The 15959-nt window shown below is 40.6% G+C and overlaps 1 protein-coding gene across 1 annotated transcript in view; it reads right to left on the reverse strand.

Moving 5' to 3' along the window:
* Positions 1–809: 809 nt before the first annotated feature.
* The window catches only part of LOC143983945 (uncharacterized), a 29652-nt gene continuing 14502 nt past the window's right edge, over positions 810–15959 (reverse strand). The window contains exons 4-6 of the mRNA XM_077484112.1: positions 6436–6524; positions 4813–4889; positions 810–2047 (exon numbers count right to left, since the gene is read on the reverse strand). Coding sequence (XP_077340238.1) covers positions 1849–2047; positions 4813–4889; positions 6436–6524 — 365 coding nt within the window. The 3' untranslated portion in view covers positions 810–1848. The remainder of the gene's footprint in view (positions 2048–4812; positions 4890–6435; positions 6525–15959) is intronic.

Raw genomic sequence — 15959 nt, forward strand, 5'->3', positions numbered from 1 at the left:
GCGGGAGAGATAGTGAACAGCAGGATCAACCTTTTTTTTGCTGAATACACAAAATGAATCTCAGTCACTCAGTGAGTATGGACAGCATGTACTGACAGTTTTAAGGATGTGGGTTTAATGACAAAAAAAAAAATCTGATAGTGTGTATGGGGCTTTAAGGTTAGGCCCTGCTGAGTAGTGGCCTGGACAAGACCTGAGACTGCCAACTAATCAAGTTAAATAAAAATAGTATTTTTCATTGTGTGTGTTATTATAAATGGGTACTATAAGAAAGGCTCAAACTGCAATTCCCTTATTATGGTGATTGTAAAACAACTTTAAGGTTAACAGCGCCTGGAATTATAGCTGGAGATTCCCCAGATTATGATTGAATTAGAGTCCAAAAAAAAAAAAATAAAAAAAAAAAAGGAAACCAAAAATTGTTGGGACACTATATTTGAGGATCATGGTATCAAGGAGCACATAATCCTCATGTAAATCCAGAAGCCTCTAACTTCCTGTGCACTCTGCAGTGGTCATAGCCCTGCCCAGTGACCCTCTGTAAACTACAAAACAATGATCTATGCTATGATGATGAGGCGACGTGAAGATATTCTGTAGTCCCAACACACTTCCTGTACCAGGAAAAAAGAAAACAAGGAATGATTAGCTGCAATCTATTATTTTTTTTGTTCTATGATTTAAACACAGTAGACTTTGGTTGGATTGTGTTTAACAGCTGAATAGTTTCCCTTGTATTCACTTTATAATAAAAATTAAAATAATAATAATAATAAATAATAATATCAACTAGGCAAATATAAAAATAGTTTGTAGTCATAAGAGGAAATATCTTTTTACTGTCATAGCATATTTACATTTGAAAATCTAGCCCGGTACTACAAAAATTTCCCAGCATGCACAACAGAGTCTGATTATATCTGATCAAACAGCAATTTCACTTTCCATGGCATTTCATTACAGAGACCCTGACAGGCACACAAGAAAAAAAACTGGAATACAATTGGTTGTATACTCACATTTCTGGCGGCTCTCCTGCATTCTGTAATGAAGTATGGGTTGGAGAAAGGGGCATAAAAAAAAAAAAAAAAATGCATCCGCAGACACGGGCATCCGACATTCCCTTAAGTGTCGAATGTCAAAGTAACTGATAGAGGCTGCAGCAATGGAATGAAGATAAGAGACGGGCCACTGGAGAGGTGCGTATAATACAGATTCTATTGCAGGGCATAGGATTTCAATTTTTTAGCCTGACAGGGTTTTTTTTTTTTGTTTTGTTTTTTTAACTGCAATTGTTGTTGCAGGAGTATTACAAAATACTTTAAATAAAAAATTATTCACTTTCCATTCAATATACTGGTGATAAAGTAAATATTTGGTTAAAAAAAAAAAAATTGAGCAATTTAAACAAACATTTTACAGTGATGACTATTAAACTGATTTATTTACTCCCAAAAGTTAAATATTTACTGGAGAAGTAGAGTCAGAAATACTGTCTCCTTAAATCACACAACGGAAATAAATTATTTACAAATAAAAGACTGTATCTCCATATTAAAAACAAAGAAAAAACGGGGAGACTTACCCTGAGATTCTTCATAAAAATCAAATATCAGTCGGTCAATTAAAGTTATATTCACAAAGACAATAACAATATGCTAAAATAATAAAGTAATAAAAGTTCACGTCCAGGAACAATGTATAAAAACACCGTTCATACTTTGGAAGGGTTCTGCACACAAAAGGCAGAATGTGAGATGTCTGTAAAACGTTGCCCTAATGTACTCAATACTGAGTTAGTATAGGTCCATTATTTTTAAATGCGATTGCATTTATGGAGGACATTCGCTATCTGATCTGGAATGATGAGCTGTGTGTTGTATAGTCTACAGAGCCTCCCCACCTCTGCCTGTCCTCTGGAGGGGGACGTCTGTGGCGTACACGACGGGGTTCAACAGAGTTCATAACTACTCCAACATTCATATTATGCTCAAAGCGTTCCAACATCTGTGAAATCTTCTCACGGGGCACTCTGTGGGTATTCCTCCTGTAAAAAGAGGGACAGATCTCATCAATGTTGATTTTACATTTCAAAATTCTCAGCCTAAAGTAATTTCAGTCTTTTTTCGTAATCCCCTTCATTTCTTGTAATCATTTGAAAAGATCATTATGTCTTTATGGATTACTACAGACTAAACTGCTTCTGCCTTGACAGAAATATTCAATTCCAACATTATAGTTAGATAATTAGATTGTAAGCTCTAACAAACTGATTACTCTTGTATTGAAACTGTACTGTCTACCCCAACGTTGTGAAGCACTGCGCAAACTGTTGGCGCTATATAAATCCTGTATTGGGGTTGGGGGGGGGGGAACAATCCCATAACCATAGTTGATCCAGAGGAAATCAAAACAAACCCAGCAATGCATGATCCAACTTGCTCCAGCAGGGGAAAAGGAAAAAAAAATCCTTTCCGGATCCCCCGCTTATTGGCCGTTTATTTTTTTTTTAAGTGTAAAAGGTCATCTTATACATCGTAAAATAAACACACACACACACACACACACACACACACACACACACACGTGGTGGTACCGATGAGGTTGCACTGGTGGGCACTGATAATAAGGGCCAATGTCCATTTAACACAAGCCGGGTATCAGCTCTCTTCTTCTCTCCTCACACTGTCAGCATGAGGAAAGAAAGGCTGATAAACAGCTTGCGTTTACATCCATGATCACCTGTTATTGGACACAGCTGATCACATGGTAAAGGGCCACTGTGATGGGCCCTTTACTTTAAAGGGGTTGTAAAGGTAAAAGTTTTTTCACCTTAATGCATTCTATGCATTAAGGTAAAAAAACAACTGACAATGCCGCCCCCCCCCCCCCCCCCAGCCCCCCTGTTTTACTTACCTGACCCCTCGAAAGCCCCGCGCTCGCCACCAACGTCCTCTTTGCCCGCTCAGCCTGGCCGTTGATTGGCTGGAGTGGATGTATTGAAAGCAGCGCAGCCATTGGCTCGTGCTGCTGTCAATCACATCCAATGATGTGGCGCACCAGGGGCAGGGCTGAGTGATACAGTGAGTGGCTATAGCCGCCGGCTGTATCACTGGAGCCTGCCCGCAAGTGCTTCTTACCGTGCGAGGGAACTCACATGAACGTGAGAAGTACTTGCGGGGGGAAGCTGAGATAGCCGCCGAGGGACCCCAGAAGAGCAGGTTCGGGGCCACTCTGCAAAACGAGCTGCACAGTGGAGGCAAGTATAACATGTTTGTTATTTAAAAAAAATAAATCTTGCAACCACAGGAGCAAGTAAGCCATCGCCTTAGTTGTCTTTCAGCTATAACGCAGGCGGAAACTGGTTAAATAAAAAAAATCGTACGATCTGGTATCATGCGAGAAAAAATTGTTTGTCACTTTGGAAAATTTCAGACAAAAGCTGTGTACCAAGATCAGATTATCAAACGATCGCTTCAAAAGTGGTATTTTTTGTAGGATATTCTGATTGTGCTTAACCCTGAAAACAAAAGCAGATAAAAATACTGTAGCTGCCGACTTAACTTTACTTCGGGAAGCTGGCTATGAGAAAGAATGCCAGAGCCCAAGAAATTTTTACACCTTTTCCTTTAGCCCTAGAATTACCAGGCAGATAAACCTCTCAATGTGAGGAGGCCCCACTGCAAGGGTATATTTTTCTAGTGCCCAGAAGTGGGGCTTTAAAGTAAGGCTATATTCACATAGAAACTGACAGTTGCCAAAGCTCTTTACCTCTTCGGTAGCCGTTCCCGACTGTGGTAGGGGGTAATGTGGTGAGCATCACACACAGATCCCTTTTTTTGTACAAACTTTATTTGAAGTGTACAAAATTACACTTCATTTCATTGCACAGCAGTGTGATTCCCTATGCTGCTATACAGTGCCATGCAATACTGCACAGTGCGCTGCGATAAAATGCAGCATATCTCCATAATACTTTGCAGTGTGAATGGGACACACAGAAAATAATTGTTTTTTATGTACCCCTGTGGTGACAGATGTTTTACAATGCAGTAAAATGCCTGTCACCACACTGTGCATTCACCCCAATAGTCAGACCTCATTAAATGGGTTTAAACCCTCAAGGTTTTTCACCTTAATGCATTACATGTATTAAGGTGAAAAACCTTCTGTAGTGCAGAAGCCCCCCAGAGCCCGTCTTTTACTTACCTGACCCTTCCAGCGATGAGAATGAGCCCAGAATCTCCAGCTGTCCAGTCTGTGTCAATGGACACAGCAAGACTGGGGAGCGTGTCCGCACAAGTATCCCCTTGGAATGCGGGTCTCTGAGGTGGCACTCAATGTGGGGAGGAGCCAGGAGCGCCAATGGGGGACCCCAGAAGAGGAGGATAATAATTTTTGCTTTTAGTGCTCTTTTAAAGGGGTTGCAAAGGTTTGTGTTTTTTTAACGTTATACTTGCCTCCTCTGTGCAAAACCCTTGCACAGAGGAGGCAAGTATAACATGTAAAAAAAATAAAATAAAAACAAACCTTTGCAACCCCTTTAAAAGAGCACTAAAAGAAAAAAATATTGTATACAAGAAGAGCCCATATGTATACAACCTTACAAAGTTGTGACTCATTAAAGACACTTAAAAAGGCACAGTTGTCTACCGCCAAGGACCAAAGTTGAGAAACACATACAGTATAATGAAATGGTTTTTACAATAAATAGCGTCTTCATTTTATGTAGGTGGAAAGCCACCAAGGACTGAAGTTGAGAAACACTAATCTATATTTAGATGGCATATCCCACCATAAACAGAATCTTACTTTTCCAATTCATGTGGGTCTAATTTCCACCACGTATCCGGCTCAAGGAATTCAACCGTATAACCGCTCTCCAAAGCCTGGAAGAAAAAATGCAAAAATGACAGCTGTATTCTAAAACAATGATGTTAAAACCCTTTCCTTAATTATTGTTCTTATAAAGAATTCTCTTTCTAAATACAAACTATGCACAGTTCCATCCCTCACAAAGAATACATTTCCAGGATCATTTCAGCAGAGAGGATCCTAAAACGGGGGGAAGAGTCTGCATGGCGTTTGTCTCAGCATGGATTTCGAGCAGAGAATTTATTTTGACATGCCTAGCACCAGAGAGTTTTGCGATTGAAAAACACGACCTCAGACATTTTGTCTCAGCCCCACAACAAAGCCTAAATGCAAGACTATCCAAAAACATTTAAAACAGTGAAGGTAGAGTATATAAAAAATAAATAAAAAATTAGCTTTCTATGAATTCCCAGTGATCAGGAGCTAGGCTATCAAAATGCAACCTGGAAGAATGATGTCAGCCTTGTTCCCCCCAATATCCCTTAAGTCTAGCTTTTGAAGACAAAAACAAGTAAATTCAGAAAGAAAGTAATATACTGGCAATAAAATATTTTTATATAAAGTATTTGTGGTTACCAATACACGTTTTTAGATACTTCTATTTATGCTAGCAGCTATTTACAGTAAAAGTACATTCTACTTTCCATAGATATGTGGGTACATCTAGCTGCTGTGAATCCCTCTTGTCCAAATGGGGCACATGGTGGCATCTAGCTTCGGTCTGTCCTTCTTAGCCAAAGTCCATGGCAGGCTGCGGCTGGACAGGGCTGAAAGCTGTATTGAGTGGTACTGCCATTTGAACCCTATGCGTTCAGGGATGAATGCCCACAATGCAGAAGACCAGCGTTCAGGGCATTCGTCCCTGAACACATATGGTCAACCCACCCAGCTGCAGCATATTTCAGTCTGCTGCGTAGATTTTAACAGGCTGCAGAGCTGGATGCTGCACCTCTGCATTCCCGGACGCACTAAAATGCTGGACGAGATAAACAGCAGCTAGACGGTCTCGTGTGTAAGGGGTCCAGGGCACATGATCTTTGGCTACCAGACACTGCAGAGTCTATTACATAAAGTAAGACAGCCCTTGTCTTATAGATTTGCAGTGAAATAAGAGGATAACCAAGGTACAAAAAGAAGCCTACATATGTAATGGGCAAATATTGTTGCTCCCATGTACATTGGTAATTATTACTTAACATAGAAAAAAAGATTTTTGATGGATTTAACATATTTGGGTTTACTATAGAAATAAAGTGAAATTGTGTTCAGGTAGAAAACCCAATTACATGTTAGTAAAATATACACACAGGATTTCTGTCTAAACTACAATTAATTTGAAGAAAAAAAAAAATTCCATCCAATGGAATGGTTTGGGAAAAGCCATGGGAGGTGATATGTGAAAGCCAAAGGAAAACAAACAAACTCCAACATATAACATCCCAGCCGGTATTAATGTCTAAGCAGCAGTGTCTCTAGACAGCATCGCTCGCTAATAAGCAGATTCAATATGCTGGGTTTATCTACGCTCTCTCTGCCTTATCTCCAGCTCATCAATCTTACCATTTGGACATACGGTTTCATTTCCCAGCCCTGGATGTTGGTGTTATCAATTATAATAGGTGACATTTCATCATCCATTGCTCTCTGGGCTGTGGAACAAACAGAAACAAACGTTACTTTAAATGTAACACACAAAATATAGTCCTAATACAGACATCATTAGTTGCTTTTACAGACAAACATTAAAAAGGAGAAGTATAGCCAAAGCTGGTTTGGCTATACTTCTATGGATCACAGGAGAGCAATATGTTTTGCATTCCTGTGACCCATTTTTAGCAAAGATTGGGCCCAATGTTCGCCGGCAGCCTGCAATCAATCATTCTCAGGAGAGGATGTAAACAAGGCAGACTGCCGTTCTGCGAGGAGAAAATGGAGATCTTGTGTTACTGCTAAGTAGAAACACAGATCTTGGTCTTCTCACAGTCAACACATCTCCCACACAGTTCGAAAGCACTCCCTAGGATAGCATTTACCCATTTGATCGCCGCTGATGTTAACCCCTTCCCTGCCAGTGTCATTAGAACAGTGACCGTGCATATTTTTTTTAACGCTGATCACTGTATTGGCGTCACTGGTCCTCAATAAGTGTCAGTGTGTCAGATTTGTCCATCACAATGTCGCAGTCCGCTAAAAAAGTCGATGATCGCCACTATGACTAGTAAAAACTATTTTTAAAAAATCCATAAATATATCCCATAGTTTGTAGATGCTACAATTTCTGCGCAAACCAATCAATATATGCTTATTGGGAATTTTTTCCCCCAAAAACATGCAGCAGAATACATATTGGCCTAAATAATTGGATGAATAAATTAGATTTTTCTAATTTTGTTTATTGGGAATGTTTTATAGCATAAAGTTAAAAAGTTATTTTTTTTTTCTTCAAAACTGATTTTTTTTTTTGGTTATAAAAAACGCATAAAATAAAAACCACAGAGGTGATCAAATATCACCAAAAGCAAGCTCTATTTGTGGGGGGGGGGGGGACACACATCAATTTAATTTGGGTACAGTGTCACATGACTGCGCAATTGCCAGTTAACCGCTTGCCGACCATCACTCCCTAGGACACACTTAACCCCTTCACCAGCCCCTAGTGGTTAACCTCTTCACTGCCAGTGTCATTTACATTTTATAACACTGATTTCTGTATAAATGACAGGGGCTGAAGTGGTTAAAGTAACGCAGTGCCATAGTTCAAAAAATGGCCTGGTCATGAAAGGGGGGGGGGGGGGGGGGGTAAACCTTCCAGGGATGAAGTTAAGGTGTAAATACAAGCAAATTCAAAAATATGTTGTACGTTAACATGAGTAAAACATTTACGATAAACGTGCTTGTTTTTGTCATGTAAAAAATAAATAATCCTGCCATAATCGCTGTTATGGCTGCTCTTTCTTTGGGGGGGGGGGGGGTAACATTCCAACAAGGCCACTGTACACCTCTAGCTTTTACCAGGTGGATGTGTTGAAATGTCCCATCATGATCAATAATATCCCCTCCCACTGCCTGTAAGAACAATCTAGTGGCTGAACAGCCGTTATGATTGTTCTTACAGTGCAGGGAATTGTACGACTGAAAAGATCATTACCGGAATGATGCCTGTAGGTGCAGGCATCATCTCGGTATAACCACTGAAACGGGAGGACGTCCATGTACGCCTTCCTGGCGGGAAATAGTTAAAATTATACAATGAAATGTGTCAAACATCACCAAAGCAGCTCATACTAATCTAGTCAGGAGGATAAAGAGGTTGATTTACTAAAAGCAAATATATACTGTGCTCTGCAAGTGCAATTGCTCCAGAGCTTAGTTCATGTGGTCAAGCTTCACTTTGCAAAGAATACTCAATCACATGCAAGGACATTAAAAAGCAGCATTTTTGCTTGCACATGATTGGATGATGGAAATCAGTAAAGCTCCCCCTTAAATCTACAGCAAATGCACTTGCAGTGGACTGTATATATTTGCCTTTAGTAAGTGAACCTCAAAGTCTTATGTAAAACTTAGAACCCTTTGATAAAATGTCATGTTATTCGAAAATTTCTAAAGGGAAAAGAATATACTAAATACTCTACAGCAGCCTCTCAACCAGGATTCCTCCAGAGGTTTCTGAGGATCCTTGAGGACTGAACTATTACTGTTTTTTTTCAGATAAGTAACCCCTAACATGGAAAAAAAAAAAAAAAACACACACTTTAGATTTCGGTAAGGGAGGCATTCTTACCCCCTGACCACCAGTGTAGTGAGGTCCTTCTTTCCACTTATCACCAAAGTAAGGGACATTCTTCCCACTGTCCAAACGCAAGAGGGTTCTTCTCTGCTGACCACCAATGTGAAAGGACATTTCTCCACTAATCACCAATGTAAGGGGGCACGTCACTCACCAGAAATCTAAGTGTGCATGTCTTTGTAGTTGCCCCTTTTTCCAGGTCATGCTACAGTGCCTTGTCATATTACAACCAAAAAGGTAAGTGTATTTTAATGGAATTGTAGGTGATAGACCAACACAAAGTGGCACATAATTCCTTTCACTTCAGAAAATTATAAATGGTTTTCACATTTTTTTTTTTTTTTTTACAAATAAATATCGGAAAAGCGTTTCAGCCCACGAGTCAATACTTTGTAAAACCACCTTTTGCAGCAATTACAGCTACACGTCTTTTGGGGATGTCTCTACCAGCTTTGCACATCTAGAGTGTGAAAGGTTTGCCCATTCTTCTCCGCAAAATAGCTCAAGTTCTGTCAAATAGGATGGAGAGCGTCTGAACAGCAATTTTCAAGTCTTGCCACAGTGTCTCAATTGGATTTACAGTATCTCACAAAAGTGAGTACAACCCTCACATTCTTTGTAAATATTTTTTCTTGTGACAACACTAAAGAAATTACACTTTGCTACAATGTAAAGTAGTGAGTGTACAGCTTGTATAACAGTGTACATTTGCTGTCCCCTCAAAATAACTCAACACAGCCATTAATGTCTAAACCAATGGCAACAAAAATGAGTAAACCCCCTAAGGGAAAATATCCAAATTGGGCCCAATTATGCATTTTCCCTCCCTGGAGTCATGTGACTCAATGTTACAAGGTCTCAGGTGTGAATGGGGAGCAGGTGTGCTAAATTTGGCGTTATCGCTCCCACTCTCTCATATTGGTCACAGGAAGGTCAACATGGCACCTCATAGCAAAGAACTCCGAGGAGCTGAAAAAAAAGAATTGTTGCTCTACATAAAGATGTCCTAGGCTAAAGGAAGATTGCCAAGACCCTGAAACTGAGCTGCAGCACGGTGGCCAATACCATACAGCAGTTTACCAGAACAGGTTCCACTCAGAACAGGCATCGCCATGGTCGACCAAAGAAGTTGAGTGCACATGTTCAGCATCATATCCAGAGGTTATCTTTGGGAAATAGCAGTGCTGCCAGCATTGTTGCAGAGGTTGAAAGGGTGGGGGTTCAGCATGTCAGTGCTCAGACCATACGCCGCACACTGCATCAAATTGGTCTGCATGGCTGTCATCTCAGAAGGAAGCCTCTTCTAAAGATGATGCACAAGAAAGCCCGCAACCAGTTTGCTGAAGACAAGCAGACTAAGGACACATATTACTGGAACCATGTGCTGTGGTCTGATGAGACCAAGATAAACTTATTTGGTTCAGATGGTGTCAAGAGTGTGTGGCGGCAACCAGGTGAGGAGTACAAAGACAAGTGTGTCTTGCCTACAGTCAAGCATGGTGGTGGGAATGTCATGGTCTGGGGCTACACGAGTACTGCCAGCACTGGGAAGCTACAGTTCATTGAAGGAACCATGAATGCCAACATGTACTGTGACATATTGAAGCATACTCCCTTTGGAGACTGGGCCACAGGGCAGTATTCCATTATAAACCCCCCCCCCCCCCCCCCAACACACCTCCAAGACAACCACTGCCTTGCAAAAGGAGCTGATGGTAAAGGTGATGGACTGACTCTCTAGACCTAAAACCTATTGAGTATCTGTGGGGCATCCTCAAACGGTAGGTCGAGGAGCGCAAGGTCTCTAACATTCACCAGCTCCGTGAGGTCATCATGGAGGAGTGGAAGAGGACTCCAGTGGCTGTGAAGCTCTGGTGAACTCCATGCCAGAGAGGTTTAAAAGGCAGTGCTGGAAAATAATGGTGGCCACACAAAATATTGAGTTTGTGCCCAATGTGGACATTTTCACTTAGGGGTGTACTCACTTTTGTTGCCAGCTGTAATGGCTGTGTGTTGAGTTATTCTGAGAGGACAGAAAAATGTACACTGTTATACAAGCTGTACACTCACTACTTTAAAGTATAATTTCTTCAGTGTTGTCACATGAAAAGATAGAATACAATTTTTACAAAAATGTGAGGGGTGTACTCACTTTTGTGAGATACTGTACAAGGTGGAAAAGAGCTTTGCAGGGGTGTCACATTTCCTCTTTCTTTCCATCTCTCTCCAATATGGGTCAGCATAACACATTTTTCAAATTTCATAAGTACAAGGTATGGATGTGGATGTATGGATACTTTTGTGGGATACTGTGTGTCTGGACTTTGACTGGGCCGTTCTAAACACATGAATATGCTTTGATCTAAACCATTTCATTGTAGCTCTGGCCTTATGTTTAGGTCCTTGTCCTGTTGGGAGGTGAACCTCCGCCCCAGTTTCAAGTCTTCTGCAGACTCAAAGGTTTTCTTCTAAGATTGCCCTGTATTTAGCTCCATCCACCTTCCCATCAACTCTGACCAGCTTCCTTGTCCACGCTGAAGAAAATCATCCCCACAACATGATGTTGCCACCACCACCTTTCACGGTGGGGATGGTGTGTTTAGGGTGATGTGCTGTGTTCCTTTTCCACCACACATAGCGTTTTGCTTTCAGGCATAAAAGGTTTTTGGCCTCATCTGACCAGAGCACCCTCTTCCACATTTGCTGTGTCCCCCACATGGCTTCTCACAAACTGCAAATGGGACTTCTTATGGCTTTCATTTAACAGTGGACTTTCTTCTTGCCACTCTTCCATAAAGGCCAGATTTGTGGAATGCACGACTAATAGTTGTCCTGTGGACAGATTCTCCCATCTGAGCTGTGGATATCTGCAGCTCCTCCAGAGTTACCATGGACCTCTTGGATGTTTCTCCGATTAATGCTCTCCTTGCCCGGTCAATCCGTTTAGATGGACAGCCATGTTTTGGTAGGTTCGCAGTTGTGCCATACTCTCTCAGTTTTCAGAGGATGGGTTCAACAGTGCTCCGTGAGATGTTCAAAGCTTGGGATTTTTTTTTTTTTTTTTTTTTTTATATAACCTAACCCTGCTTTAAACTTCTCCACAGCTTTATTCCCGACTTGTCTGGTGTGTTCCTTTGCCTTCATGATACGGTTTGTTCACTAAGGTTCTCTTAAAAACCCGAGGGCTTCACAGAACAGCTGTATTTATACTGAGATTAAATCATACACAGGTGGACACGATTTACAAATTAGGTGACTTCTGAAGTCAAATTGGCTACACTAGATTTTAGTTAAGGGTATCAGAGTAAAGGGAGCTGAATATAATTGCATGCCATGCTTTTTAGATAATTTATTTGTAAAAACATTTTGAAAACCATTTATCATTTTCATTCCACTTCATTATGTGCCACTTTGTGTTGGTCTATCACGTAAAATCCCAATAAAATACATTTACGTTTTTGGTTGTAACATTTCCAGGGGTACGACTTTTTCTATATCTAGTAGCAGTTAATCACATTCATCTGAACTTGTTCTGTAATGTTGAAGATATTTTGTAGCTCATCCAAACCACTTCTTCAGTTCTAATGAATGTCAGGAAGAAACCCCAGCATTTATAACCACAATGGTAGCACAGATGCCTTCAAGTGGAACTAAAGGGATCAATATCTACCTTTCCAGTCGTCCCTCCTCAGCATCTTCACCTGTGTGCCTTTTTTCAACCATCTTCATTGGCTGGTGTGGGATGTCATGACTCCTGCACATGCATGGGAGCAAGGCATTTATTTGAGCACACAGGAATTGGGCCGCCTGCTGTAAACTGAGCCTCACATGCGTAGCTCAATTTACATTCCAGGGATCACTCTGACAGGCAGGTAAATGTAGTTTTTTTGCATGTCATTTTGGGGTTGCAATCTATATACTATTGGGGAGATTTCTCTTCACTTGCTGTCCTATAGCCAAAACAGGAAGTGAGCAGAAGTGAGGTAATCCCTGGCTGTCACCAGAACTAGCATCTCCATTAGATTTCCTCTCTATTACTGTACTGGAAAGTGGTGGGGGGGGGGGGGGGGGGGGAGGGGAAATACACCAACTGCATTACTTTCCTTTGTCTTTTAATTTATTCTTATACCTCAGAGTACCATGAGTTGCGAATATATTAATTATCGACAGTGGGTTCCTGAGATCTGAAAAGGTTTTTCCAAGAGAACCTGAACAGTTAAAAGGCTGCTCTAGAGAAGAGGGGAAAAAACAAAAACAAAACAAACAAAAAAATGTTATTTCTGCAAATATCGGCCATGGCTGTGCATGGTCTGATTTTTACAGAGAAATATGCCAGTCAGATGCCACAACCTCCACATATTTCTTATAACCAGATAGCAGTTTTCCTGTCTTTGCTATAGGAAAGTTATTCTCACTGCTAAAAAAAAAAAAAAAAAAAAAAAAAAAAACAAACACACACATGCTTAGGATGTTTTGCATGCACTGCAAGTTTGATATTTGCCTAAACATTTTCAACAGCTGATAGTTTCAAACACAAACGGTACCTCTACTTATTACAGGATACCGTATCTTTAAAAATGCCTGCAAAGTATGTTGAATAATTAAAAATCAAAACAAAATATATAACTGCCCAAGTATACTCCTTTTAATGAGACACACCTAAGGCTCCATGCACACTGAAGCTCAAAAAAGCTATTTTTGGACGCCAGATTGCTGGCAGAAAACGCTGGTTGAAAAACCTGCTTTTAACAGCGTTTTATACTAGCGTTAATGAGCGTTAATGAGCGTTTTACAGCGTTAGCGTTAATGGGCGTTTTTTATAAAAATACACAGAGGACACTCCAAAAATCCCACAATGCATTGAAAAATAGAATGCCGAACACTAATGAACGAGCGTTAATGAGCGTTAATGAGCGTTTGTCGTTTTTTGCCGCTGAAAAACGGCACTTTGAACGCGAATTTCTGGCGTTCAGAAAAAAGCCCATAAACTCCACTGCTCATTAAAGCTGAAAAACGTCCATGTGTGCATGGACACATAGGCTAACAGAGTGGAGTTTATGGGCTTTTACAAAAAAAAGCCCAAACTCCAATAAACTGCAGTTTATCAGCTTCAGTGTGCATGGAGCCAAAATCTTAACTTGTGCCAATCAACATGCATAACAATAAAATGCCATTCACAACACAAAACAATTAGCTGCAGTGTAGGCAAAAAGCCTGACTGCCATTCAAAAGCTGTAACCAAAGACCAAGCTGTGTAACAGATCCAAGAACTGACTGTCAGGCTCCAGATCTGAACCCAGCATCTCTGCTGCCTCTGGCTGTAGCTCTTCTTATTGAGCTAAACTGCTGGACAGCTCCCTGCCTGATGCACTGAACAAACTTATTAGCTTATAAAATGTAAAGAAATCTGTGCAATTGACCAAAAAAAAAAAAAAATCACAAAAACAAAGCCGCCATCAAACAATGGCAATACAAAAATCACTTAACAGAAAATATATCAAAAGGCAGCACTACATAGAGCAAAAAAAATTCTAAATCCTAAACCCATAAAAGTGCAATAAAGGTAATATAACAAATGAATAAAGTGCTTGTGCAACAAAGTCCATATCGTGATTAGTAATGATTAACCACTTTCAGACCGGACCAATTTGCTGGTCAATGACCAGACCACTTTTTGCGATTCGGCACTGCGTCGCTTTAACTGACAATTGCGCGGTCGTGCGACGTGGCTCCCAAACAAAATTGACGCCCTTTTTTTCCCACAAATAGAGCTTTCTTTTGGTGGTATTTGATCACCCCTGCGGTTTTTATTTTTTGTGCTATAAACAAAAATAGAGCGACAATTTTGAAAAAAACACATTATTTTTTTACTTTTTGTTATAATAAATATCCCCCAAAAATATATAAAAAAACATTTTTTTCCCTCAGTTTAGGCCGATACGTATTCTTCTACATATTTTTGGTAAAAAAATCGCAATAAGCGATTATTGATTGGTTTGCGCAAAAGTTATAGCGTTTACAAAATAGGGATAGTTTTATAGCATTTTTATTAATTTTTTTTTTTTTTTTACTAGTAATGGCGGCGATCAGCGATTTTTATTGTGACTGTGACATTGTGGGGGACCCATCGGACATTTTTGACACATTTTTGGGACCATTGTCATTTATACAGTAATCACTGCTATATAAATGCAGTGATTCCTGTGTAAATGACACTGGCAGTGAAAGGGTTAACCAGTGGGTGGCAGTGTAGGGGTTAAGTGTTCCTAGGGGAGTGTTACTAACTGTGGGGGGATTGGGCTTTCATTTAGTGTACACTGATCTCTGCTCCAATCACATGGAGCAGAGATCAGCGTCACTAGTTGCTAGGCAGAATAGACAAATGTTGTTTACACAGCATTTGCTCTATTCGGCCGCTCCGTGAGACGATCGCGGGGATGCCCGCGGCGATCGAGTCCGCGGGTCCCACGACCGGACTCACGGGGGTCCCGACCAGCGCCCCCATGGCAGGGCGGCATCGAATATTGGACGTACCTGTACGCCAATATGCCTGCCCGTGCCATTCTGTCGACGTACATCGTCGTGTGCTGGTCGGGAAGTGGTTAAATGAAAGTCCATGTATTTGAGTAAAAGTGTCCCCACACTTCCACTTCCTGTTAAGAATAAAAGTGTTAGGAACCAAAATGAAAATGAATACAGATCCACTGAGAAGCAAGACCTGGTTTTATTAAAATAATATGCAAAAGTACCAAAACGAAGTAGCATCCAGAGTATAAAAAACAATTGCAGCTTTACCAATAGCAGCTATTCCAATGTAGCAGTCTAAAACACAGCCACGCCGGGGCTCCAGTCGGCAGACATGATGAGGTTTATGCTACTTATTTTTGGTGCTATCGTGCATTTTAATAAAACGGGGTCTTACATACTTCACAATGAATCTGTATACGTTTTTATTTTGGTGGTGACATTGCATGGTTGATGAGAGGATCCCAGTAGAGGACTAGTTGGAGATCGGCACACCAGACGGTGTGATTTACTGGAGCGCTGTCTGACCATTTATAATACAAAAGGTCCATTTGAACTGGTAAGAGGCCTCTCTGTGGTGACTCACGGTGGTTGAAGCACTTTTATTCTTAACAGGATGTGGAAGGGTGAGGACACTTTTACTTGAATACTTGGACTTTCATGTAATCATTATGAATCACGATATTTCTGAATAAATGTACTTTGGTACACAAACACTTTATTTGTTGTATCAACTCTATTGCACTTTAATGGTTTTACAATTTAACAT

This window comes from Lithobates pipiens, unplaced genomic scaffold, assembly GCF_037356315.1.
Source record: "Lithobates pipiens isolate NorthernLeopardFrog02 unplaced genomic scaffold, aLitPip1_a1.2 Scaffold_16, whole genome shotgun sequence".
NCBI classification, from domain to species: Eukaryota; Metazoa; Chordata; class Amphibia; order Anura; family Ranidae; genus Lithobates; species Lithobates pipiens.